Here is a 26,057-nt window from a genome sequence, read left to right as displayed (position 1 = left end):
GGCTTTGTCCTGGGGCGAACCCCTGGATTGTCCCTGTGCGTCCATATGACGCAAAGGGGATCCCGGGATCAGGGAGGGATGATCCCTTCCTTGCCCCGGGATATAGCCCTCCCCTTTGGCCCCGGTTTTTCTGCGGAACATGTGGCCGGATGCCGCGGGTTGACCCGGCTCCATGCGATTCCTTGTGAGGAGCTGGAAGCTGCGCATGGGGCGCAGTGCTCTTCAGGAGTGCTGCGCCCATCGGGGTGGGGTGGGGTGGAGCGGGGAAAGTAATTTAAATTGAAAAAAACACTTACCTTTTGCGCACGAGTGTTCGTGCGCTGCTGGCCCTTTAAAAATTAAAAAAATGGCGGGCGTGACGCCTGTTCTCCTGAGGTCGCCATGCCTCACGTGTAAACGGAGGAGGGATCTCGCGTTAAACACAATGCGAGATCTTCCCTCCTCTGTCGCAGGATAACAGCTAGGTCTAGCTAAGGCCATTAGACATCAGCCTTGTAAATAGCCAGTCACCTGGGCCAGAGCTACACCTTGTGTCAAATCATTATAAATGTGGAATAAAATGCAGGCAATAACACTATAAAAGCGGTATACGGAATGTGCCCCGACCGTGATCAGTGCACTTCAAAGCAGTCGTGCAGATCTAGCCCCGGTTACCGATGGTGCGTGCAAATTCCTTTCAGGGGACAAGGCAGGAAAGTCTTGCTCCTGCTTTTCTTTCAGGTCTTTAATGACATAAAGTGTGATGGCTAGGCTATTAAAAATCCACGTGTGCTGGCAATTTTAATAGACCAGTTTTGAAGGACATCTGAAATGATCATATTGAAGAAGGTGGTGGTGAAACCAACCTGTGTTCCCATACTGAAACAAACCAAATTTTAAAACAAAACCTGTGCATGTGGTCTTCCGCACCGAGGGAGCCATTCACAAATATATAAACACCCCTGCTGTTCGTGGAAACTCCCTTTGAGTCCATCCTACAAACCTCGGTGGTCTGCAGTTATTCAACTTGCTTAGTTCCCTGCTCTGTGCTCCTTGTTTTTTGTTTTTTTACCTGCCTCGCAGGCTCCATCCAGCTGGATCTCAACTGCATGCCAAAGCCAGCCAAGACAGCTGAGAAATGCACTCTGGACCTGCTCAACGGCGCGGAGAGGATGGGTTCACTCTTCGAGCAGAAGACCGTGAAAGGCTGGTGGCCTTGTGTGGCGGATAAGGACGAGGGGACAAGGATTCTCGCAGTAGGTCGCTCTCTTTTCTGCTTGTGCCACAATGGAAGCCTGCTCCACGTGGAGTAGGTAGGGATGGCCGGATGAGGCCCAGGGTGCAATGTCATCACCCCCAGCAGCCTCACCAGAGTTTAATAAAAGCGTAGTGCAAAAACGTTGGCTGCAATTTTTAGTGGCAAGGGAAACAGCTTTCAAAAGATAAGAGCCGTTCCAGATCTTCAGATGGCACCACTTGGAAGGTCCCAGCCGGGCCAAACCATCTGTCAGGGATGCTTTAGGGTGGATTCCTGCACTGAGCAGGGGGTTGGACTCGATGGCCTTGTAGGCCCCTTCCAACTCGGCTATTCTATGATTCTATGAAGTGGGACGTCTTCACCATGAAGTAGCACCAACTCCACTGGAGAACAGGGAGGTCCTTGAGGGGGTCAGGTCACACGTCAAAGTTGCAGCGCCACCAAAGTTCATAATTCTCTGGTTTTAGAAGGAATTTTATTGGTTCATTAGGCCTGGTTTATACCCGAGGTGGGCACCAATTGCCTTTCCCCAAAGTTCTTCTGTGGCTCAGAATAGTAAACGGACCTGGGAGTTCCCGATGTTTTCTAGCCCCTTCTATTGCGCTGGGAAGCCTTTGGGCCCTCGTTTCTCAGGTGTTCTGGCAGCAACAGGTGCTTCAGCGAGCCTGTTCACGAGTCATGCCTGAACCCTGCGTTGCTATTTCTTCCTTCCCCATTTAAGGTGATGGGATTTTTGCAGGGTGGCTGGCGAGAGGAGAAGGCCTCCAGCCCTTTTCATGCTCCCGATGGCATCTCCTAGAGCAGCTTCCCTGGGGCGCACAGTGGCTCCTCAGCGCAGAATGGGGCTGCGTCTGAATGAGCTACCCGTATTTCTTCAATTCTAAGACTCCATCGATAGTAAGACGCTCACTAATTTCAGTACTGCCAACAGAAAAAAAGCTTTGATTCTAAGAAATAATAAACGCACCCGCGATTCTAAGACGCGCCCCGTTTTTAGAGATGTTTATATGGGGAAAAAGTGCGTCTTAGAATCGAAGAAATACGGTAATTCAAACTGGCTACAATTTACCGATCCCTGCTCTAATCCCCGGGCCTGGACAAGAGAGAGGCTTTGGAGAATACAGACGTTGGCTGTCCTGACTGAACTTTGTGGGATGTCGATTATTGTCTTATAGCCTGCCCAGCCAGGGCCGGTGCTACCATAGAGGCCACTCAGGCGGCTGCCTAGAGCGCCAAGGTAAGGGGGGCGCCGAACGCCACAGCTGGAAGCCACTCTCCCGCAGTGGCTCTGAGAGGGTGGCTTCCGGGCGCGCCGTTCCAAAGCTGCCCGCCAGCCCCAGCATCCGGGCTTCACTTTGGCTGGGTGCCCACCCAGCCGAAGCAAAGCCATGCCTGCCCCCCACCCACTCCAGCGTCCTGGCTTTACTTCGGATGGGTGGGCGCCGAAGCAAAGCCAGAATGCCGGGGTAAGGGGGCGGGCGGGCGGCTTCGGAACGGTGCGCCCGGAAGTTGCTCTCCTAGAGCAGCTTCTGGCCGGGTGTGCCGTTCCGAATCTGCCCACCCCCACCCCAGCGTCCTGGCTTTGCTTTGGCTGGGCAGGCGAGATGGCGCCTCACGCCCAGGTACGCTGGGGTGGGTGTGGGTGGGTGAAAGCAGCTCACTGCCTAGGGCACAAAATAGTCTGGCATTGGCCCTGTGCCCAGCTGGGTGGGGGACGGGACCCCTGCTTGGCAGGCTAGAATAGAACGTTATGCAGTTCCTTGAGTTTTAGCCGTCCCTTCCCAATGTCATCTTCAGCTCCAGTGGAGGCACCCAAGGCAAAATTGAGGGTGTGTGTGTGGGGGGGGGATTTGAATAGTCCCCCCTCCCACTTTATGTCCAGGGTAGCCTCTTCTGTGGCTGTTTGGAGCCACAATGATCACAGCCATTTTCTTCACAGCACCAGAAGGCAGGATGGGCGGCTGGCATGCGGCCAAGTGAAGTGCTGCCCTCGAGTGCCGCCTTTATTTGGGAGCCAGTGTGGCACTTCAGTGGCTGAAGTGTCGGCCTGGGAGTCGGGAGGTCCGGGTTCTAGTCCCCGCTCAGCCATGGAAGCCCACTGGGTGACTTTGGGCCAGTCGCAGACTCTCAGCCCAGCCTACCTCACAGGGTTGTTGTTCTGAGGATAACATGGAGAGGAGGAGGATTATGTATGCCGCCTTGGGTTCCTTGGAGGAAAAAAGGCAGGATATAAATGCAATGATAAAATACAGTAAATAAATAAATAAATAAATAAAATCTCAGATCCTACCTCCGCCTTGTATTTTGGTTCTTGGGCAATTTTCTTTTAGTCTCACCACTTTGCCTTCTGGGAATTGAGTGTTTTGTGACTGCTCACCTGCACCATTTTATGAATGGGAAAGGCCCCCGTGGCAGCCATTTTGTGAGAGTGCCCCCATTTTGTGAGAGTGCCCATTGACCCAAAAAAGGCATGGAGCCCTGTTCTAGGCCTTCACATCCCTGTTCCTGAACTTGCCCCGAATTATCCAAAGGAATCTTCCTTCTAGCCGGTGGAACCAATTGCCTAGACGCCCCAGTGTTCTCCATTTTGCCTAGCAGTGGTTCCCACCAGCTGCTCTCTGGTCCCGGAACCGGTGATGCCAAAGGCTGAAGCTGGGACCTTCTGCACGCAAAGCAGGTCCTCTACCATCAGGCTACGGCGCCTTCCGCATATTTCCTGAAATCGGTGTTTTGGTCTTTTCAACTTAGTACGCAAAATCTCATCCCCCCCATCTCTTGCGCAGGGGAAGCTGGAGATGACACTGGAGATCATCAGTGAACAAGAGCGTGAAGAAAGGCCAGCTGGGTTGGGCCGGGACGAACCAAACATGAACCCCAAACTGGAAGACCCAAAGTAAGAGGAGCGAAAAGAGCCCCTGGGAGTTAAGATTGTCCAACTTGGTTGTCTGCATCTTTCAGTCTGTGCTTAACGGACACAGTTACTTGGGGAATGGGGTGCAATGTGATGGGGACCTCTCACTCTCCCCAGTATGTCTCTCTTTTGGGGGCAGAGTAGATCCACAGGTCCCGGGAGGTCGAGGATCTCTTGTAGGCCGAACGCTTGAGGCCGTCGAACAGCCTTCCCCAACCAACGGCCCTTCAGATGGGTTGGACTGCAATTCCAGCTGCATGGCTGGCTGAGGCATGCTGGGAATTGCAGCCAAACACCCCAGGAGGGCCCCTGGGTGGGGAAGGCGGCCCTAGAAGACCTGTGTGCAGAAGAACATCAAGGTAAAGACAGAGGGAGACGCTGTTGTGTTTCCTTCTCTGCCTGGCTTTGGGGGGTTCTGTGACGTCTTATGTTCTTATCTCACCCTGATGGCTATGTGCTACCTCCAGTATCCAAGGCAGTAAGCCTGTGTGCACCAGTTGCTGGGGAACATGGGTGGGAGGGGGCTGTTGCACCATGTCCTGCTTTGTTGGTCCCCGGTCAACAGCTGGTCGGCCACTGTGTGAACAGAGTGCTGGACTATATGGACCATCAGTCAGATCCAGCATCAGGGCTCTTCTGATGTCTTTTTTTGGGAGAAAAGACCTTTTTCTAACAAGGTGGAGGGAACCTTTCCATCCATTTCTACTCGAATCCCAGTTGAAGCATCTTGGGGGGACGGAGGGCGGGGCGGCTTGCCCCAAATTCCTTTCCATCAGAAGGCCTGGTGGTGGTGGTGGTGGTGGTGGTGGGAACATCTCTCCTTCTTGTTGTCAAGACCAGCCTTGTCTGGTCCACCCAAAGGCACTGCCCCCCTTTGGGGGTATCTGCCCCATCATGGGGCTGCAGGCCTAATGCCCATCAGCCTCGGCTCCCAGCCTAACCCTGACTCTCTTTGACTGCAGGCGTCCAGAGACCTCCTTCCTGTGGTTTACTTCCCCGTACAAGACCCTGAAGTATATCCTGTGGAGAAGGTTCAAGTGGGTCTTCCTCATCTTCCTCCTCATCTTCATTGCGTTGCTTTTCCTGGGGATCTTCATCTATGCCTTCCCGGTAAGATCCACGAGTAACTGTTGCGGCAGATGGTGGAGAACGTACGCAGGCCCGAGGAACAGAGCCCGGCCTTCCCACGGAGAGACGATCCGTGTCCCACTTCAGCAGCCTCTCTTTGGCGGAAGCCGCGTGTGTTTGTGGGGGACTTTTTCAGCCTGGAGCTGCGTCCCCTTATGGGGACCAGTACAGAGTAGGGCCAGAGCCAAAAGTGGGAGGGTCCCGAGCCTCCCCAGTCTCTCCCGCCTTCCCTCACTTAAATTTCCCATCCATCCACTCAATTCTCTCTCCGCCCCCCTCTCTCTCTTTCTGCCCCTTCTCTTTCCTCTTCCCCCCCACCTCCCCGGCAAAACTTATGCTTTAGGAAAAGCTCCCCAGGGCCTTAATGGAAGCTTGCTCAAAGCCCAAATGCTGCGTGGGGGGTGATTTGGAGAGGGGGGGTCACATGGTTCCATCTAGTGGACTAGATGGAACAACTATTAGGTGGATTCACAGTTGGCTACAGAATCGGACTCAAAGAGTGCTTATCAATGGAACCTTCTCAAACTGGGGAGAGGCAACGAGTGGGGTGCCGCAGGGCTCAGTCCTGGGCCCAGTGCTCTTCAACATTTTGATTAATGATTTGGACGAGGAGGTGCAGGGAACGCTGATCAAATTTGCAGATGACACAAAATTGGGTGGGGATAGCTAATACCCTGGAAGACAGAAACAAACTTCAAAGTGATCTTGATAGGCTGGAGTGCTGGGCTGAAAACAACAGGATGAAATTTAATAGGGATTAATGCCAAGTTCTACATTTAGGAAATAGAAACCAAAGGCACAGTTACAAGATGGGGGATACTTGGCTCAGCAATACTACAAACGAGAAGGAATTGTTGTAGATCGCAAGCTGAAGAAAGGCCAATGCTATTTTGGGCTGCATTAATAGAAGTATAGCTTCCAAATCATGTGAGGTATTGGTTCCTCTCTATTCGGCCCTGGTTAGGCCTCATCTATAGTATTGCGTCCAGTTCTGGGCTCCACAACTCAAGAAGGACGCAGACAAGCTGGAGCGTGTTCACAGGAGGGCAACCAGGATGATCAGGGGTCTGGAAACAAAGCCCTATGAAGAGAGACTGAAAGAACTGGGCAGGTTTAGCCTGGAGAAGAGAAGATTGTGGGGAGACATGATAGCACTCTTCAAATACTTGAAAGGTTGTCACACAGAGGAGGGCCAGGATCTCTTCTCGATCCTCCCAGAGTGCAGGACACGGAATAACGGGCTCAAGGGACAGGAAGCCAGATTCCAGCTGGACATCAGGAAAAACTTCCTGACTGTTAGAGCAGTACGACAATGGAATCGGTTACCTAGGGAGGTTGTGGGCTCTCCCACACTAGAGGCCTTCAAGAGGCAGCTGGACAACCCTCTGTCAGGGATGCTTTAGGGTGGATTCCTGTACTGAGCAGGGGGTTGGACTCGATGGCCTTGTAGGCCCCTTCCAACTCTTCTATTCTATGATTCTATGATTCTATGGAAGGGGAGGGGAGGCACAGCCATTCCCTCTCCAGCAGCTACAACCCTAACCCTCATGGCCCTCGAATGGCACCAAGGGTGGCTTTTACAAAGCCCATATTGCTTGGCGGTGGGAGGGAGGGACCACGGAGTGGATGAGCAGGCCCCACAGCCTGTATCCAGCCCACGGGCCAAAGGTTCCACACATCTGTTTTAGAGCATCCACTTGGACTATCCTCGCATCAGGCAACATTAAGCATTTCCATTGGTTTTTCTTTTTCTTTTTTTCTGATGTGTTACGTTTTTCCGTGGCGGAACTCAAGGTGGCAGGCATGGACTACCAACAGGGTCTGCCTATCCAGCCCCACGTGGCTTCCGCGAGGGAGCTGCATCCTGGGCCTTCAGACCTTGCCCTGGGATAATCCTGCACACGTGGCTACTCTTGCTTTACGGGGCTTGAGAGCTGACACAGCACTTACTTTCCACCCTAAAACCCAGACTTAATTCACGGTCTCTATTTATTTGAACGACATCATGTGTGACTCATGGTTGCTTTGGTGGTGGTGGTGGTGGGGAAACCATGTGAGTTTCTGTGCTACTCTTAGCCAAAAAGCCACGAAAAGCCGGTCTGGGGCAGGCAGGTGCTGCTGAGGCTGGGGAGGGGGTGCCCTACTCTCCCCTCCCTCTGACATTGGCACTGGACCATCTGCAATCACCATTGAACGGGGGTCATGCTAGGATAGTTTTCATAGAATCATAGAATAGCAGAGTTGGAAGGAGCCTACAAGGCCATCAAGTCCAACCCCCTGCTCAGTGCAGGAATCCACCCTAAAGCAGCCCTGACAGATGCCTGTCCAGCTGCCTCTTGAAGGCCTCTAGTGTGGGAGAGCCCACAACCTCCCTAGGTAACTGATTCCATTGTCGTACTGCTCTAACAATCAGGAAGTTTTTCCTGATGTCCAGCTGGAATCTGACTTCCTGTAACTTCAGCCCGTTTTCATTTTTTCATTTTTTATTTTAAAAAGAAGAATTTGTTGTCATGGCCTGGAAACACCTTCAGTCCTTAAGATTGAGGCCTTAGTGTGGGCTGAGATGATGGGAGTTGTAGTCCAGCCCAATCTGGAGAGCACCAGGTTGGGCAAGGCAGCCTTAGTGCTTCAAGTAGAAGATTGGTGGGAAACCTGGGCTTTCCTGAAATACCTCCCCTCTGTTTTTTCTGCGCCGTTCACAGGTCATCTCAGGAATTTAGGGGTTAATTGGGGTGAAATTTGAGGTGCCCCCCCCAAAAAAAAATTCATTGGCTGTGCAGTGCTCCTCCTAGGTTCCTTTAGCTGTGGGAACAGAATGCTGGATGAGACGGTCCCATTGTCTGATCCAAAATGGATCCTCCTATGGTCTTAATATGTTTTTTTTACCCACAAGCAGCCTTAAATGTCACAACAACACAATGCATCATTGCTCTGATTTAGCATCTCTCTCGTGGGGGCTTCTGGGTAAAGCCATTTAAGGGCGCTAGCAGCAGCAGCAGCCTCCTTATCTCAACCCAGAAGCCCTCAAAAAGGTGATGTTCCATCACGACATAGAATCACTCCTGAGCACGTCTGGATAAACGAAATAATAATGGCTGCCACGGAGAGCCGGTGAATTTTGCCCACTACCTGGGAAATCGACCGCGGGGAGGGCTCCCCCTTTGCCACCCCCCACTCCAAGACGAAATTTTTCAGTTGAGTCCTTTCGTCTCCTCCACAGGAGAAATGAAAATCAAGGCCATTTCCCCCCTTGGATGGAAACTTGTGCCTTCACAGTTCTGAAGGTGCCCTGGTGGAAACTGTTCAGCTTGGATCACTTAAGGATGGAATGGGGGAGTTTATAGGGATCTGCACAGGGCAATGGCTTATTACTGTGCCTTGAAAGGAGCACTCCCCCCCCTCCATTCTGATGCCCAAAGGTGGGGGGAAGCAGCTGTTGCCTCATTAATCCGGGCGGCAGTGTTTCCATCTCCGCCCCCCCACCCCGCCCCCCCCAATGACACACACACACACACACACACACACACACACACACACACACACACTGAAGTTCCATTTGCAGACATCAGGTCCCTACTAGCCCCAATTACCATTGGTCCAGCTCGGTACAGGATTCAGCTCTACGGCTCCCCTCTAGTTTAAAGTGCTGAAAGGATTCATGCTGTGTGTGGGGTTGTTCTCCCATGCAAATCCCGGAGTGATAAGAATAACAAGCCCCGTCCGCTGGTCCCACACGTCACAAATTCTGGGGCTGGGATATTGAAAACATACCTGGATAATCGAGAAGAAGGGGCAGCAAATGATGTGAGAATTGTTTGGGGCGTTGGGGATAAAGGTTTCTTGCCGACTGTGACGTCTGTTGAGGCGCTGTGAGCTGCCCATACATTTCTCTCCCTGTCACCCTAAACCCATTAACTGGCTAGGAATTTGCCCGGTGCACTAGCAGCTGGAAATGGCCCAGCCTTGCTTCTCTGATGAGCTTCCCAGGCCAGTCCAGCTAGGCAAAGCAAGCTGCTTCCCCTCAAAATGGCGGTGGGCTCATTGCCTGAGCTCACCCCACTGCGAAACGGCTTGGCTGGTTGCTGGAATGAACTGGGTTAGCTAAGAGGTTGGCAGAGGTATCTGCCAGGAGAGGCAAAAAGGGCCCACTTGAGCACCTTGAGTGAGAAGGACTTCCACGACTGGGTGGGGGATAAACACAGGAGCTCTCACTGGGGGTCGACCTGGAATGGCTGTCTGTAGGTTGGCAAGGCAGAAAGCGAGCATTTCATTGTTAGACTCGGAGTCAAGTGACGGCTACCCAAACTCTGCCACTGTTCAGTTTTCCCCTTATCCGGCAGATGGCCAAGGGCTGACCCCCAAAAGCCAGTTCGTCTGGCCCTCAGTCACCCTGTCCGATTCTAATCAAGGATATGTAGGGTGACCCTATGAAACGGAGGACAGGGCTCCTGTATCTTTAACAGTTGCATAGAAAATGGAATTTCAGCAGGTGTCATTTGTATATATGGAGAATCTGGTGAAATTCCCTCTTCATCACCATAGTTAAAGCTGCAGGAGTTTTACTAGAGGGACCAGATTTAAAAGAGGGCAGGGCACCTGCAGCTTTAACTGCTGTGATTAAGAGGGAATTTCACCAGGTTCCCCAAATATACAAATGACACCTGCTGAAATTCCATTTTCAATACAACTGTTAAAGATACAGGAGCCCTGTCCTCCTTTTCATAGGGTCACCCTAAGGATATGGCAAAATGTCATTAGAAAAATGGAAAGCAGATCATAAGAGAATAGAAATGGGTGACAACGTCTCCCTTTGGGACTGTGTATGGTGCGCCTAAGCTTAATTTGGGGGTGTACACGACCCTTGTCCTTATCTCTTGGGACTCCATGCCTGCAGCCAGACAAAGAGTTGGGTTGAACAAGATATGGCGCTGTCTGGTACAGGTCACCCTCCTGCAGGTTTGAGTGCCTGGTCTGGAGCATCCCAAAGCTTAATGTTGAGGACCTATGGCCAGTTTGGGTGTTCTCGGCATGGGGTGCCATTGAGAGTGTCTCCCACTGCAACGTAACACTGGGCCAGGCAAGAGGCTGTGGCATCCGGTAGTGGCTGCTTTCCCTGAGGTTTGGGCCAAAAGCTTAGTTTGCAGTACACAACACACCTCCCATTTCCTCTTAATTTTGTACACATTCGTTGTACTATTGGCATGGTGTCGGTATCTCAAAATGCGCATTTTAGCATGTGTTTTGATACCATATTTCTTTGATTGTAAGACGCCATCAATTGGAAGACGCACACTAATTTCAGTACCACCAACAGGAAAAAAAAAACCTAAGACACACCCGCGATTCTAAGACGCACCCCATTTTTAGAGATGTTTATATGGGGAAAAAAGTGCGTCTTAGAATCGAAGAAATAGGGTACCTTTATTTGAAAGCCAAAACGAACGTTGCGAAATCCGGAGAAGTGCAAAATCCGGAGTTCAGTTCTGCTCATTCGCCTGGGAGGCAGGGATCAGATCAATTAATATCAGAATTCACAAAGACTGGATTCCACCAGCAGCCCTACATGGAGACTCCTTCTGACTTGCTCTCTGGGCGTTCCATTTTCAGTGTGTCTGCCGCTGACATTCCCATTCTCTCAGCTCAGCTGCATCTCATCTTTTAAGACGTAATAAAGGGGGGAAGCCACCCTCACTACCTCAAAATAGCTATCCCCCCTCCCCATAAAAAGATAAACCTTCCCGCCACCCTCCTGAGCCACCATCTCACCTTCAGAACATCCACTGCGTGATTGGAAGGGTTTCTACCCCCTCGGCCCTTTGCCACCTCCGAACATGCGGCCCAGCCCGGGTTCTCATGTGCGAGAGCATTTGGGTGCATGAGCACCGCCCCAACGCCCCAACCGTGGACTGTAGCCAGCGTTCAGAGCCCTGAGGGGCAAATTCAATTTCAGAGGAGTGTTTGGTGACCACGTTCCAGTTGCGAGCGGCAGGAACAACACCCCCCCCCCCCGCCCAAATGCCTGCTCATTTTAGCTTCAAGCTCCTGTGCCAATCACGAAGCCGCGGGAGAGGCATCGCACCCTTTTAGAACGAGGAGCAAACTGAGCAAAAGCTGGGAACCACCAAATGACCAGTGATGGGGTGGGGGAGAGGGGAGAGGGGCCTTCTAGAGAAACCAGGGGGGCTGGATACGGGCCCCCAGGTCTGCACTCCTGACCTACAGTGAAGTGGTACGGCTCAGGCATGGATTGTCCACCTCAATGAAAGAAGGAGACCTCAGTTCCATGAGGGTTCAGGAGGAACACTCAAGGAGGATTCACGGGCCCAGTTCTAGTGGTAGAATGAGAAGTGCAGCTGGACGCTTGAGTCGGAACTAACGCTAATTCCCTATAACATTCTACCTCGTTATATAGACGAACGTCTTGGGACCCCTGGCTTGTGGAGGGCCTGGCCCCAAAGGTGGTGGGTGAGACGAGGTCTCCTTCGGCTTGTTTTCTGCCTTCGCAATGCTGTGATGCTTTGCAAAAGCAACAGAAAACTCCTGGAGGGCTCTGCTTCCACTCATCTCTGCCCCCACCCCTGCCCCCCTGAATTTTTAAGGATATGCAGCCTGAACCCCAGCATGTTTACTTGGACGTATGTCCCATTGCTTTCAAGAGGATTTCCTTGCAAACATTTATTTATTTATTTATTTATTTATTTATTTATTTATTTTATTAATTACATTTCTGTACTGCCCAATAGCCAGAGCTCTCTGGGCGGTTCACAAAAATTAAAAACATTCAAAGTATAAAAGAACAGTATAAACAACATGCACAGGATCGCAGCCTGAGGTTGCTTTTCGTGGCATTCTGGGTTGGTGGAATCAGCCTTGAGCTTTCGGGTTGAAGCGGAACAGAAATCGAACTCAATTTATGAAAAATTGGAGCAGTCTGACTCATATTTCTGAAAAGCAACAGAGGCATGTCACGGAATTTCTCTGCTTTCATTTATTTGGAATAGACCTTCCTGCTGCCCCCCCCCCACCGCTCCATCCTCCTCTCCCCCCCCCCCCAAATGTTTGAGGTTGCTGACTTGAACGTCTCACCCTGGAATTGGGTTCCTTTTGCTGTTCTGTTATATATTACTCTTTGGCAATACTGCTAGTTGGGAGCGAGGAAAAGCGGGGGTGGGGGTGGGGGAAATTGGTGGGGCTGGGAGCATCAGGGATTGCCCCAAACACAGAGATCTCTGGCAGCCGCCCCTGGAATGATTTGTTGTTTCATCTCGGAACGAAGGCAGATGGAAAATTATAGAACATGTTTGGATTTCTTTAGCATTATTCAATCAAGTGGTTTGTTGTCTTGGAGGAGGAGTGTGTGTGTGTGGGGGGGGGGGAAGAGAGCTAAAATGCCTCCATTGGCCACATCATCCCCACAAGGCAGGCTTGCCCAACGTGGGACCCTCCAAGCCAAATGCCGGCCCACACCGGGGGCTCTGACATTCCTCCTTTCGGTTTTGCTGCTCGTTTGGAACTGCACAAAAGTCCCAGAGGAAAAGGGTGTCACGTGGTGGTGGTGGTGGTGGTGGTGGCATCTTGCGTTGGACCTGGGAAGCTGCTGAGTAAAGTGTAGACAATACTCTGTAGCCATTGCTGGACAGGATGGACCCATGGCCTGGCTCCGTGAAAGGCAGCTTACAGCATGCCTGAATGGGAGATTGCTGGACCCGGCAGGTCACCCTCCATGCTGGCATTGTGGGTCACAAGGGCCTGCCGGAACCTGGAGCGGAGTGGAAAGAAGTCCCAAAGTGGGAAAGTGGAGCTAAGAGCGTGGAGCATCTCCCTTGTGTAGGGGCTCAACAGGGCGGGCAGGTACGTCCTGGGACCCGATTCTGGCTCATGTTCACCTCTGTGTCATCGCTAAGCCAGGGCTTAAGTCCCGGAGCCCGTTTCCCATGATGCCAAGCCCTTCAAAGAAATAGCTGGTGCCTCTGACCGCGTAGAATGCCTTTGATTTCAAACAGGGACACATGTTTGAAGCAGTGACACATGGGGCATTTATCTGTGCAGACCGTATGGGATGTAGTCGTCTGCATGAGACAGAGTCCCCTGCTTCTGAGCTGATGCTAGCCCTGATTGCTTTGGGCCATAGAGGTCAGCGAGGGAGCAGATATGATAATCAGTGACCTAGGGAAGTTGTGGGCTCTCCCACACTCGAGGCCTTTAAGAGGCAGCTGGACAACCCTCTGTCAGGGATGCTTTAGGGTGGATTCCTGCATTGAGCAGGGGGTTGGACTCGATGGCCTTGTAGGCCCCTTCCAACTCTGCTATTCTATGATTCTATGACCAATGCCCGTGTCAACAGCCTGGTGGCAGACAACTTGCCAGCCTCTCACCAACGTGCACATTGCCCTCAGCAGCACATGAGAGATGCAGTTAATCCAGCATCTCCCAGCTGTGGCATAAACCGAGCCAAGCCCCCGCCCAGTTCTCCGTCACGGGGCTGCTGAGGGTCTGCTTCTCAGCTCGGAAGAATCATAGAATCATAGAATAGCAGAGTTGGAAGGGGCCTACAAGGCCATCGAGTCCAACCCCCTGCTCAATGCAGGAATCCACCCTAAAGCATCCCTGACAGATGGTTGTCCAGCTGCCTCTTGAAGGCCTCTAGTCTGGGAGAGCCCACCACTTCCCTAGGTCACTGATTCCATTGTCGTACTGCTCTAACTGTCAGGAAGTTTTTCCTGATGTCCAGCTGGAATCTGGCTTCCTTTAACTTGAGCCTGTTATTCCGTGTCCTGCACTCTGGGAGGATCGAGAAGAGATCCTGGCCCTCCTCTGTGGGACAACCTTTCAAGGATTTGAAGAGTGCTATCAGGTCTCCCTTCAATCTTCTCTTCTCCAGGCTAAACATGCCCAGACTAGAGGTGATGCCGCCCCAATGCACAGTGGAGGGAGGTTGCTCTTGAGGAGCATCGTCCTGTAGTCTGGACTGGACTCTGACACGCATTTGCTGCGGATCAGTGGGTTTTCTTCATGTTGCTGGAACTGCAAAAAAAAAAAAAAAAGTCCCAAAGCCAAAGTGGTCTTGATGGTGTGTAGAAAAGGGGTAAGCAGAAGCTACAAATGGCACACATCCACAGGTCTCTGGCTGAACTGCATTAGATTGGCAAGAATTTCTAACTACAAGTTTTATAGCAACAACAAAATGTCCCCTTCCCCAACCCAAAATTATACCAGTGAGATTAATAACACTTAGGATAACCAAAAGGGTTTGTGGAGACTGGAAGGGGTTTTTTTGGGGGGGGGGGGGAAGGTGAGCTTCAATCAGTTCTGGTGCTCAAAACAAATTCTTTAATTCTAAGGGTCTGTCTTTTGCACTAGTCAATGAATCTCAGGGTTCTTGCAAAAACACATACACATAAAAAAACCCAACCCCCAAAATAAACAACTTAGATCCTGCAAGCCTGAAATCTGCCCACGGCTGGTGTAGAAAAGAACCCTGTCCACAGGGTGAGCTGTTCCACACATTAGAACAAATGTTGCTTTTGCGTGGTGGCCGCTGACACGTGTGCCGGGGCCTGGGAGAACCCCCCTGCCACGGCTTGCCACGGCCACTGGCTCTCTGTGTTGGGAGTTCCACTAAGTGTAGTTTCCAGCCAGATAGAAGAAGGGCCCCCTCTCTCCTCCTTGCTCTCCAGGCAAACCCTAAAAATAACAGCCGTAGTATTCTGAAGGAAGCCCTCCAGAAAGACAAATGGTAGGAAATTAATTAGGAGGTTATACTGTTCCACCGAGGGGTCCTGCTAATGGTGTGTGATGATGTGCTTCAGTTTGGACCGCTCAGTTTATGGGATGATGTGCATTCCTCCCCAGCCCCCCCCCAAACGAAATTGGAAGAGGGCCTTGTAACTGCGATTTATCTGTGGGGAGGGGTCACGCTCCCCTCCCCTCCTTTCCAGTTGGCTCCTGCTCTGCTTGTTCTTTTCCCAACATTGCTTTTGAAAATAAAATAAAATATGGACCACGTGGTAGATATCGGCCTGCCCCCATTAAGTCCAGTGGGAGGGAGCTGCCTGCCTGCACGGTGTGTGTCAGAAGAATCAAAGCCCCCTTTTAATACTGCTCTTTCCAAAGAGCATAAACATCCATGCAAACTTGGCCTGGCTATGCGCTTAAGACGGAGCATTTTCTTTACATTTATGTGACTGACTCCTGCTGGAAAGGTGGTCTGCTGCAAAAGGGGAGGACAGACCTGAAACGGGCGGTGGGCAGAGGGGTTGGTTGGAATGTTGCATCCGGGACGTCGGTGTTCCTTTGGACGATTCCCACCTACCCACCCTCATCCTCATCTCCTGCCTTGCTTGGAGATTCACTGTGCTTGGTTTGCTTTCACAAAGCAAAGCGCATTTTCCTACTTGGGGCTTTCATAGAATCATAGAATAGCAGTTGGAAGGGGCCTATAAGGCCATCAAGTCCAACCCCCTGCTCAAGGCAGGAATCCACCCTAAAGACTTTATGCACCTTTGAGCTTCTTCCAGCGCCATTGATGCTGATGCTCCGATCTTTTGTAGTGCAGAAGAGAAAGTGGAGGAGAGGCATTTGTAATGCAGATGAACCTTCTGGTAGGTGTAGGTTTGATGTTCACACGGCACGCCTAATTGAAGTGGCCAGAACCATTTTGAGCTGCCTGTATGAAAAAGGCCCACAATGGACCTGTTCCAGACTTTTGCTTATTCCCCTCCCTGCACCTCAAGCGAGAAGAGATTGCATGGAGGTACAACTTCACGCACTTTCTCACTACTGGTGGGAGCTTGCATGGATCTGAAAGAAATGGGCTTGTTTAGCCTGGAGAAGAGAAGATTGAGGGGAGACACGATAGCACTCTTCAAATACTTAAAAGGTTGTCACAGAGAGGAGGGCCAGGATCTCTTCTCGATCCTCCCAGAGTGCAGGACACAAAATAACGGGCTCAAGTTACAGGAAGCCAGATTCCAGCTGGACATCAGGAAAAACTTCCTGACACTTAGAGTAGTACGACAATGGAATCAGTTACCTAGGAAGGTTGTGGGCTCTCCCACACTGGAGGCCTTCAAGAGGCAGGTGGACAACCCTCTGTCAGGGATGCTTTAGGGTGGATTCCTGCATTGAGCAGGGGGTTGGACTCGATGGCCTTGTAGGCCCCTTCCAACTCCGCTATTCTATTATTCTATGATCTAGGCCACCTCTCTTAGCCCCTGGGCTTTAAAATGAGGGGCAGAAAGGTGTTTGCACACACACACACGTGCGCGAATTTGAAACTGCCACATGGCATGCTGTTCGTGATCATGTCAGGCATCCAGGGCTGGCATGTCCAGAGGCAGCTGGGCAGCCCTCTGTCAGGTGTGCTTTGAGGTGGATTCCTGCATTGAGCAGGGGGGTGGATGGCCTTGTAGGCCCCTTCCAACTCTATGAGTCTATGGTTGGGCACCTGCAGAGGGCCCGCACCTGAGCAGGGGCTTATATGACAAGACCCCACTGGAGTTGCTGCTCCTCTTCCCAGTTGCGGTCTGCCTTGTCACCTGCCTCTTGCTCTGGGCCAGACCATGATGGTAGTGAGGCGGAAGAGGAGGAGGAGGAGGAGAAGCAAGAGCAGATGGTGACCGTGGAGCTGAGGAAGGTGACCCACTAAGGGAAAGGGGGCCATGGAGGGCATCTTGCCAAAAGGGCCCTCAAAACCGGGGATCCCGCACTGCTCATGACTGTAGCTAAGGTAGGATAGAATGTGGAAGATAACAGGATTTTCCCTTCTGGCCAATGCCACTTTGCCAAGTGGCGATGCCTATTTCTTGTGGAAGCACCCTTAGGCAGATTTAAACTCACTCCTCCGCCCCCGGGGCCATATTTAGCGGTTGGGCACATGGGAAGCCCACGTGTTCCCCTAGATCCCCCCACAGTGAGCATGGGAAGCTGTCTGTGTACTGGAGCGTGTTCAGAGGAGGGCAACCAGGATGATCAGGGGTCTGGAAACAAAGCCCTATGAAGAGAGACTGAAAGAACTGGGCATGTTTGGCCTGGAGAAGAGAAGATGGAGGGGAGACATGAGAGCACTCTTCAAATACTTAAAAGGTTGTCACACAGAGGAGGGCCAGGATCTCTTCTCGATCCTCCCAGAGTGCAGGACACGGAATAACGGGCTCAAGTTAAAGGAAGCCAGATTCCAGCTGGACATCAGGAAAAACTTCCTGACTGTTAGAGCAGAACGACAATGGAACCAGTTATCTAGGGAGGTGGTGGGCTCTCCCACACTAGAGGCCTTCAAGAGGCAGCTGGACAACCATCTGTCAAGGATGCTTTAGGGTGGATTCCTGCATTGAGCAGGGGGTTGGACTCGATGGCCTTGTAGGCCCCTTCCAACTCTGCTATTCTGATTGGTCCCTGAGTCTCTGAGGACTGGAGGCCCCCAAGAGAACAGCGGCCTCTGCACACACCAAGCAGCGTTACTGAGGACTGTTGCGCACCTCCCATTGCCTTCAGGAGACCTCGTGGATCGTGGCCGTTGTTCGCAGAGCAGGAACAGCTGCTTTGCCTGCTAGGGAATGTTTAAGTGATTGCGAGATCTTTTTTCTTTCTTTTTTCCTTTTACTGGCACCCGGAATATGTTTATGGACAACGTGTGTGTGTGTGTGTGTGTGTGTGTGTGTGTGTAACATATGGAAGACATGAAGAAAAAGCGTTATTGAAAATGAATATATCAGAAGCCTTCTTTGCTGTGCCAGTAATGCTAATTTTTCGTGCTACTGGATCTTTCCACATTAGTCCAAGACCCTTTGTCACTTTCTCCATATTGCCATGATTACAGTGGGCGAAGGAGGGGGAACGTCACTGTTAAGGATAGATGTGAAAAGTCCTCTTGACTGGGACTCCTCAACCCAGCAGGGGAAAACAGTTTCGGAGATCAGCACCCACCCACGCACCCGAGAATTTGCTGCCACAGCTAGCCAGGCCTGTAGCTGGCCATTCTCCTTTTATAGCTAGTGGTCGCTGAGGCTCTGGCTTTGCTGGGATTTAGCTTCCAGCGTTCCCAATTTGCTCCAGTGGAAGGGCTCTTGGCCAGGTAGCCCACTGCCAGATGTCTGACCCAAGGCAATGAGCTCCAGACATAATTTGAAATGCACTCACAAGAGCATAGGAAAGAGCCGTGCTGGATCAGACCAAGGGTCCACCTAGTCAAGGCTGGCCCTGGGATAAATAGCACCCCGGCCGAGGAGGGCCTTTTGTGCCCTACTGATAGCCAGTTTTGCAGGACCGACCAGAGTAGTTTTGGGCACGGCTGCATCTGGGTGACATTGCTCAAAACCTTGCTCTTTCTGCGACCCTGTTACGGTTTGCACAAGCCAAACTTTGAAAAGACACATTCTGAGCAGAGGCAGCTCACTAAAGCAACACAGCAGAACCAGCACAGGTTTTACTTAGGGTGACCATATGGAAGGGAGGACAGGGCTCCTGTATCTTTAACAGTTGTATTGAAAAGAGAATTTCAGCAGGTGTCATTGTTATGCATGCAGCACTTGGTGAAATTCCCTCTTCATCACAACAGTTAAAGCTGCAGGAACCTTGCCCTCTTTTGTATCTGCAGCTTTAACTGTTGTGGTGAAGAGGGAATTTCACCAGGTGCTGCATGCATAACAACAACACCTGCTGAAATTCCCTTTTCAATACAACTGTTAAAGATACAGGAGCCCTGTCCTCCCTTCCATATGGTCACCCTATTTTACTTATAATAGTTTTTGTTATCTTTTGGTAAGCCTTCTTTATTTTAGAATAATAAAGAAAAGCTTTATTTCATTATCATTATTTATATAGTGCTCATAGTGTTTACAGGATTGGAAGGGCGAAGTTATGCAAACAAACTAATGTTTTTAAAAAGCGAAGCTGTGTTTCAATGATTTTTACCTAGAGCAAATGGCATCAAAGTGGAAATTGAAAAAGAAACATACTTTAAAGCTCCCAGAAGGAGGGTCATTTTCGTAGTAGTAGTAGAAGGGTGACCATATGAAAAGGAGGACAGGGCTCCTGTATCTTTAACAGTTGCATAGAAAAGGGAATTTCAGCAGGTGTCATTTATATGCATGTCGCACCTGGTGAAATTCCCTCTTCATCACAACTGTTCAAGCTGCAGGAGCTATTCTGCAGCTATACTGTGACCAGATTCAAAAGAGGGCAGGGCACCTGCAGCTTGAACGGTTGTGATGAAGAGGAAAATTCACCAGGTTCTCCATATATACGAATGACACCTGCTGAAATTCCCTTTTCAGTACAACTGTTAAAGATACAGGAGCCCTGTCCTCCTTTTCATATGATCACCCTAAGTAGTAGTAGTAGTAGTTGTTGTTATTATTATTATTATTATTATTATTATTATTATTATTATTATTTATTTGTTACCCACCTCTCCCTCTGGATCGAAGCGGGGTACAACACAAATAAAAACACCATAAAATACATACAACTAATTCAAACGTTTAAAACCAGTGCATCATTAAAAGCAGCACACCATTAAAAAAGGCATCTTAAAATTCCACTGGGTAGGCCTGCCGGAAGAGATCGGTCTTTATGGCTTCCTTAAATTTTGGAAGACTGTCAAGTTGACGAATCTCCTCCGGCAGGCCATTCCACAGTCTGGGAGCAGCAGAAGAGAAGGTCCTCTGGGTAACAGTTGTTAATCTAGTTTTTGCTAGCTGAAGTAAATTCTTCCCAGAGGACCTGAGTGTGCGGGGCGGATGGTACGGGAGAAGGCGATCCCGCAGGGAGCCTGGACCCAAACCATGTAGGGCTTTAAAGGTGATCACCAACACTTTATACTTCACCCGGAAACTAATTGGCAGCCAGTGAAGAGATTTTAAGACTGGTGTAATGTGGCCACTCCCTAGGTGTACCAGTGACCAGCCTGGCTGCCATATTTTGAACTTGCTAGTATTGAAACAACCTATAGAAAGGTTACAGACATTTGCTTTCTGCTCCCACCCCGGCTCACTGCAGACACAATACATTAAAAAACACAGCCCCTGAGCTCAGCTCGGTGTCCAGGTCGCCTACCCTGAAGGCCAGCCCTGCTCCTACAATGGCCAACCAGATGCCTCTGGGACACGCACAAGCAGGACATGAGTGCTAGAACACTCCCCCTCCCATGTTCCCCAGCAACTAGTGTTCATAGGCATACGACCTCTGATACTGGAGGTAGCAGACAGCATCCGGTCTTGTATGCATTGTTAGCTTTCTCCCCCGTGAATTTAAAGCCACCCAAGTCAGGGGCCATCGCCACATCTAGGGATAGGTGAGAATTTTATTTAAGTTCATTTTAGAGAACAATTTACCAAAATTTGCAATTTTCATATTCAAGACAGAAGGAAGTTAATGTTAAAAAAAACTGAATGTTGGAGAAAACCAAAAGGGCAGGTTCATCCATCCGGGCCCAACATTTTGAGTGTGTAGCTCTAAAAAGACTTGGTTTGAATCCCTTGCTGCTGAATTCTTGGTTTGAATCCTTATATATTCAGGCGCTGAATTGGGGTTGCCACCTCTTTTTTTTTCTGACCAGCCCCTCATCTTTAACAGCTATAGGGCAGGCAGGTAACAACGTGGTCCTCTCTGTGCTAGGAATAACTGTAGCTATTAAATTTGGCTGGCGCTGATGGGTGAGAATCATAGCATCATAGAATAGCAGAGTTGGAAGGGGCCTACAAGGCCATCGAGTCCAACCCCCTGCTCAAGACAGGAATCCACCCTAAAGCATCCCTGACAGAGGGTTGTCCAGCTGCCTCTTGAAGACCTCTAGTGTGGGAGAGCCCACAACCTCCCTAGGTAACTGGTTCCATTGTCATACTGCTCTAACAGTCAGGAAGTTTTTCCTGATGTCCAGCTGGAATCTGGCTTCCTTTAACTTGAGCCCATTATTCCATGTCCTGCACCCTGGGAGGAATTTCAGCTCAGTTCATTTGTATTGTACCCGTATTCACAATTTTCTTCATGCTTGGGATGGAAATAACTGAGATGCAAAAGATGTGAATGTGGAAGAAGCTGAGATTCATCTATCACTTCCACTGCATCTTGTGAATTCCATAGTTGAGCTATGCTCTGGGTGGAGACGTATTTCTCTTTATCTTCCCTGGATTGCTGCTTTTATCCTGTTGTTGTTGTTATTGTTGTTGTTAGAGGCTGCTTAACTCCTTCCCCTGGTTTTTTTGCAGCTTAAAATTGTCCTCCCCAAACTGCTTTTTTCACCTGCAAGGGAAAAGCTACAGGGAACCGTCATGTTTCCCTGCCTTCCCAAGCTCGAAAAAAGAGATTTTTAAGTGGGAAAGGAGAGGAGAGGCAGGAGGGGAACAACCTCTCCCTGCCTCCCTTCGCTCCATTCTGCCTTCCAGTTCTTCGGATTGCAAAAGTAAAAAATAAAAGTCTGTGTTGGAAAGAGTTGCAGAACCTCACTTCTCGTGTAGTTTGTGCCTAGGGGTGCCTGCATCCCGACTGGGGGGCTCTCGGTGAAACACCGCAAATGAAGCGCCAGGCTGCTAATGGCCTGAAATAGCCTGTAACCACTTGGCCGTTCTTTCCTCCCTGCAGAACTATGCTGCTATGAAGCTGGTGAAGCCCTTCAGCTGAATCTCTGATGTGGAAGACTGAGCATCACCTGCGAAGAGTCAAGAGTACCTGCTGAGATTGTGCCACACTCGGCCCTTTCCCAAATGCGTGATCCGTCCTCCGTTACGCTGTTGCAACAGCTCGGCCTCCTTGCGGAAACTGCACTCTTCTCAGGACCGGCGCCATGATTTTAAAACTGCCCCCCCTAGACCCCTGCAAATGCTGCTCAGGCAACTCTGCTGAACTGTTATACCAAAGCTGGACTTTCCTCTCCATGGTCTTCTTTTCTTCACAGACCTTAGAGAAGCGAAAGACCTCCCTTTTGCCACCCCGGACTCTGTCGTGGGTCACTGTAGCACATCGCTGGTTGATTCTTGCCCAGGGAAGCAGGGCCTGGTGGGAAATGGAACAGGCTTTGGAATTTGGTCACCAGGACCCTCCCCGACCCCTAACCCACACGCTGCAAGCCTTCCTGACTGACAGAGGCGGACCTTCCTTTCTGCTTCCCTGCCCTTGGTAGATCACCTCCTCAATTTGTCTCTGGGTTTTGCCTTTGGGGGGAATTCTTCTTAAAATGTCGTTGGTCTTCTTCAGGGCTCAGCTTCCTCTGCAGGATGCAGAACTCGCCTCTCCGGGTGAGCGGGTGACACATCTTCTCTTTAGTACACGGGTCTATCCGCGCATGCACATGAAACCTCTCAGAGCACCCCTGCAGTGAAGACGATTCCATTTCACGTACTGTGGCCGCTGAGGTCTGTTTTGGCCTTTTGACCAAAGGTGGTAAGATGAAAAGAAGAACACACACGCCACCCTCTCGGCCCTTACATCTGTGGTGGACAGGCTGCAACAGAACGAATGAATTCAGCAGCCAGAAAAGCGCTCCTGTCGTGTGTAATAGTGTGTAGTGGGGATCCAACGTCGGAACGCCCGGCTGTTTCAAGCATGCACCTTTTTTTACCTGTGAATTGTTGGAGAGCAGGCCAAATTCTGTGCATAAAGTCCAACATATGCCCTACTTAGAGTAGAACCATTGAAATAAAAGCCACTTCAGTTAATGGGTCTTATGTTAGTCATGACTAACGTGTTCCATTCATTTGAATGGGTCTGCTCTAAGTAGGGCTTAAGTTGGATTTTACCCGATGAACCTAATTAATGCCACAGTTGTGGCAAGCCAACTCATTGGATGAATTCTGGCCAGAGAGTTCAGAAGGTTCATAGAATCCTAGAATAGCAGAGTTGGAAGGGGCCTATAAGACCATCAAGTCCAACCCCTTGCTCAGTGCAGGAATGCACAATAAAGCATCCCTGACAGATGGTTGTCCAGCTGCCTCTTGAAGGCCTCTAGTGTGGGAGAGCCCACAACCTCCCTAAGTCATGTGTTCCATTGTACTGCTCTAGCAGTCAGGAAGTTTTTCCTGACGTCCAGCTAGAATCTGGCTTCCTTTAACTTGAGCCTGTTATTCCGTTTCCTGCACTCTGGGAGGATCGAGAAGAGATCCTGGCCCTCCTCTGTGTGACAACCTTTCAAGTATTTGAAGAGTGCTCTCATGTCTCCCCTCAATCTTCTCTTCTCCAGGCCAAACCTGCCCAGTTCTTTCAGTCTCTCTTCATAGGGCTTTGTTTCCAGACCCCTGATCATCCTGGTTGCCCTCCTCTGAACACGCTCCAGCTTGTCTGCGTCCTTCTTGAATTGTGGAGCCCAGAACTGGACGCAATACTCCAGATGAGGCCTAACCGGGGCTGAATAGAGAGGAACCAGGACCTCACGCGATTTGGAAGCTATACTTCTATTAATGCAGCCCAGAATAGCATTTGCCTTTCTTGCAGCCACATCGCACTGTTGGCTCCTATTCAGCTTGTTGCAAAGTTTGTTTTGTTTTTGCCCAGGTGCAGCTGAAAGTGGGGTGGATGGGTGAAGGAACATATATGGAAATTGGTGTAGGCAAATGAATTCCAGAAATTCTCACTGCTGCTTCCAATGTTGTTTCTTGTCCCCCAGAAGGCTCCTAGAGCTACTAATCATAGAATCATAGAATAGCAGAGTTGGAAGGGGCCTCTAAGGCCATTGAGTCCAACCTGCTCAATGCTGGAATCCACCTTAAAGCATCCCTGACAGGTGGCTGTCCAGCTGCCTCTTGAAGGCCTCTCGTGTGGGACTGGACATTGGGCAGCTATTCCATCTTTTCCTTCTTAACATATTTTTTTGTGGAAGGAAAATAGAAGCAGTGAGAAAATGTTGGAGGACCACCAATAGAAATCAACAGAAACTGCATGTCTTGTAAAATTCTATGAAAGGATCAGGCCTCATCTGGAAGCACCCTGAGGAACCTGCCCTCCCCCCCCACCTCTGCATGCTGTCTGAATTTTTGTAGATACTTCAGGCCTCATGACATGCTTCAAATCTGCCTCTGAAGGATTCTGAAATCAAAATCTGGACTCCACCACTGCCCTCCTTTGACCAATGGAATTTAGGTTGCTTCTCCCTCATCAGCAAGTCTGTAATGAACTTTTCTATATGAGGTGGTTAATCCGTGGCATCAGGCTGAATTCAGATCTGAGCACTTATACAAAGAAACTTTCCTTTCCTGCTTTTCTACTAACTTTTTATTACCTCTAAGTGGCACTGTGGCATAGCAGAATAGTGCAAATGCACAACAGGAGATTGCATTTTCTTTCATTTTCACATAAAAATGCTGCATTTTCCTTGCTCTAAAAAAACCTCCATCAGATGTGTTGGTTGGAAACAGAAGTGAAACTGGAGGGTCATAACATCATCTAAAGAACCCGTAAATAACTGTGAGTAGGAAACGACAAACCTACAATAAATGCCTCATGCAGAAAAGCTTGACTAATGACTGGTGCGGCAACATTTAGTTGATTAAGCATGTAATTGAGTGAAAAGCTTGATTAAAGAAGCAGGTGATTTCAAGGCAAATGCCCCTTCAGTGTCACGTGTCCTCTGAAAGCAAAGAAAGAATGCTTTTTTCTCAAAAACAATTGGTTTGCTCCATAAAATATATGTAGATTTACCCACACATGCACACTTAACACTGCAGTCTCCCAACAGTCATACAATTAATTGATTTTGGACACAGTCCTACAACTTCCAGCATCCCTCAGCCAGCACGTTACTTGGATATGGCTGGCTGAGGAACGCTGGAAGTTGTAGGACTTTTTTCTGTCTAAACCTGCATAGGATGGCACCCTTAAGGAGCAGTATCCAATTGAGCACTATCGCTAACATAAATTACTTTGAGCTTGTGCAACTCCAATAGCGTTTGCTGGCGTGATGGGCTTCCCCGGAAAACCTGTTGCACCAGCTAGCATTATTGAAGTTGCACTGTTCAGTCTATGCTGAACACGCCCCTGTAGCCCACATCTTGCCTGGGTCAAAGTGTTGTGTGAATCCACCTTCCTTCTGCTTCCAGGCCTGGGTGCTTAGGACCTGACCGGCGGAATAGGCTTCTTCCATCCTGAGAGAGCAAAGCCCAAATTAGTTTTGTATTTTTGCAATATCAAAGTGCACTTCTATGACCCTGATCTTGGTTGCAACTGAGACAAACCAGAAGCCAGATATAAAAACTGCTTTAGAGCCGCCCTGGAGTTCGGTCTCTTTGAAAGGGAGGTGGCTGGGAGTTTTCTGTATCACCTGTATATGCCTTCGAAGCAATATAGAATTGCACTGTGGTTACCAATGAAATGCTATTAAACCTCCTGAATGCTGGTGGTGTTTTATTTTCCAGAGCCTGAAACCCGAAGGGTCGGGGGTGTGTGTGTTTGCCTTTACAGTCCCATACTCTCCTTCCCCCCCCCCCCGCAAATATGTGAAGAGCAAAAGCATCTGATTCCACTTATGAGGGAAGCCAATGAAGGCGTTGGCTACGCTTTGCCATGTTGTTTATCTCTACTGCGCTGGGTGAAGATATGACGACGTAATGGGTCAAGCCACTGGTCCCTTGAACCCGGGGCATCGGCAGAGCCCTGAATCTGGATCAGAACAAGGCACCCTAGTCCAGCGTCCTTCTAAGACAGCCTTCCTCAACCTGGGGCGCTCCAGATGTGTTGGACTGCATCTCCAAGAATGCCCCAGCCTTCTGGGAGTTGTAGTCCAACACATCTGGAGTGCCCCAGGTTGAGGAAGGCTGTTCTAAGAGCAGCCAAACAGATGAGTCTGGATGCGCATAA

The 26,057-nt window shown here is 50.0% G+C and overlaps 1 protein-coding gene across 2 annotated transcripts in view; it reads left to right on the top strand.

Annotated features, from left to right (window-relative positions):
* The window catches only part of DYSF (dysferlin), a 201,087-nt gene extending 178,431 nt beyond the window's left edge, over positions 1–22,656 (top strand). For both annotated transcript variants that reach the window (XM_063135826.1, XM_063135825.1), the window contains 4 exons: positions 1,063–1,235; positions 4,021–4,130; positions 5,111–5,258; positions 21,855–22,656. In XM_063135826.1, coding sequence (XP_062991896.1) covers positions 1,063–1,235; positions 4,021–4,130; positions 5,111–5,258; positions 21,855–21,893 — 470 coding nt within the window. In that variant the 3' untranslated portion in view covers positions 21,894–22,656. The remainder of the gene's footprint in view (positions 1–1,062; positions 1,236–4,020; positions 4,131–5,110; positions 5,259–21,854) is intronic.
* The last annotated feature ends 3,401 nt before the right edge of the window (positions 22,657–26,057 follow it).

Source organism: Elgaria multicarinata, chromosome 10 (assembly GCF_023053635.1).
Source record: "Elgaria multicarinata webbii isolate HBS135686 ecotype San Diego chromosome 10, rElgMul1.1.pri, whole genome shotgun sequence".
NCBI lineage: Eukaryota > Metazoa > Chordata > Lepidosauria > Squamata > Anguidae > Elgaria > Elgaria multicarinata.
Note: the sequence above shows the minus strand (reverse complement) of the source record. Positions and strands in the feature narration are given on the sequence as shown.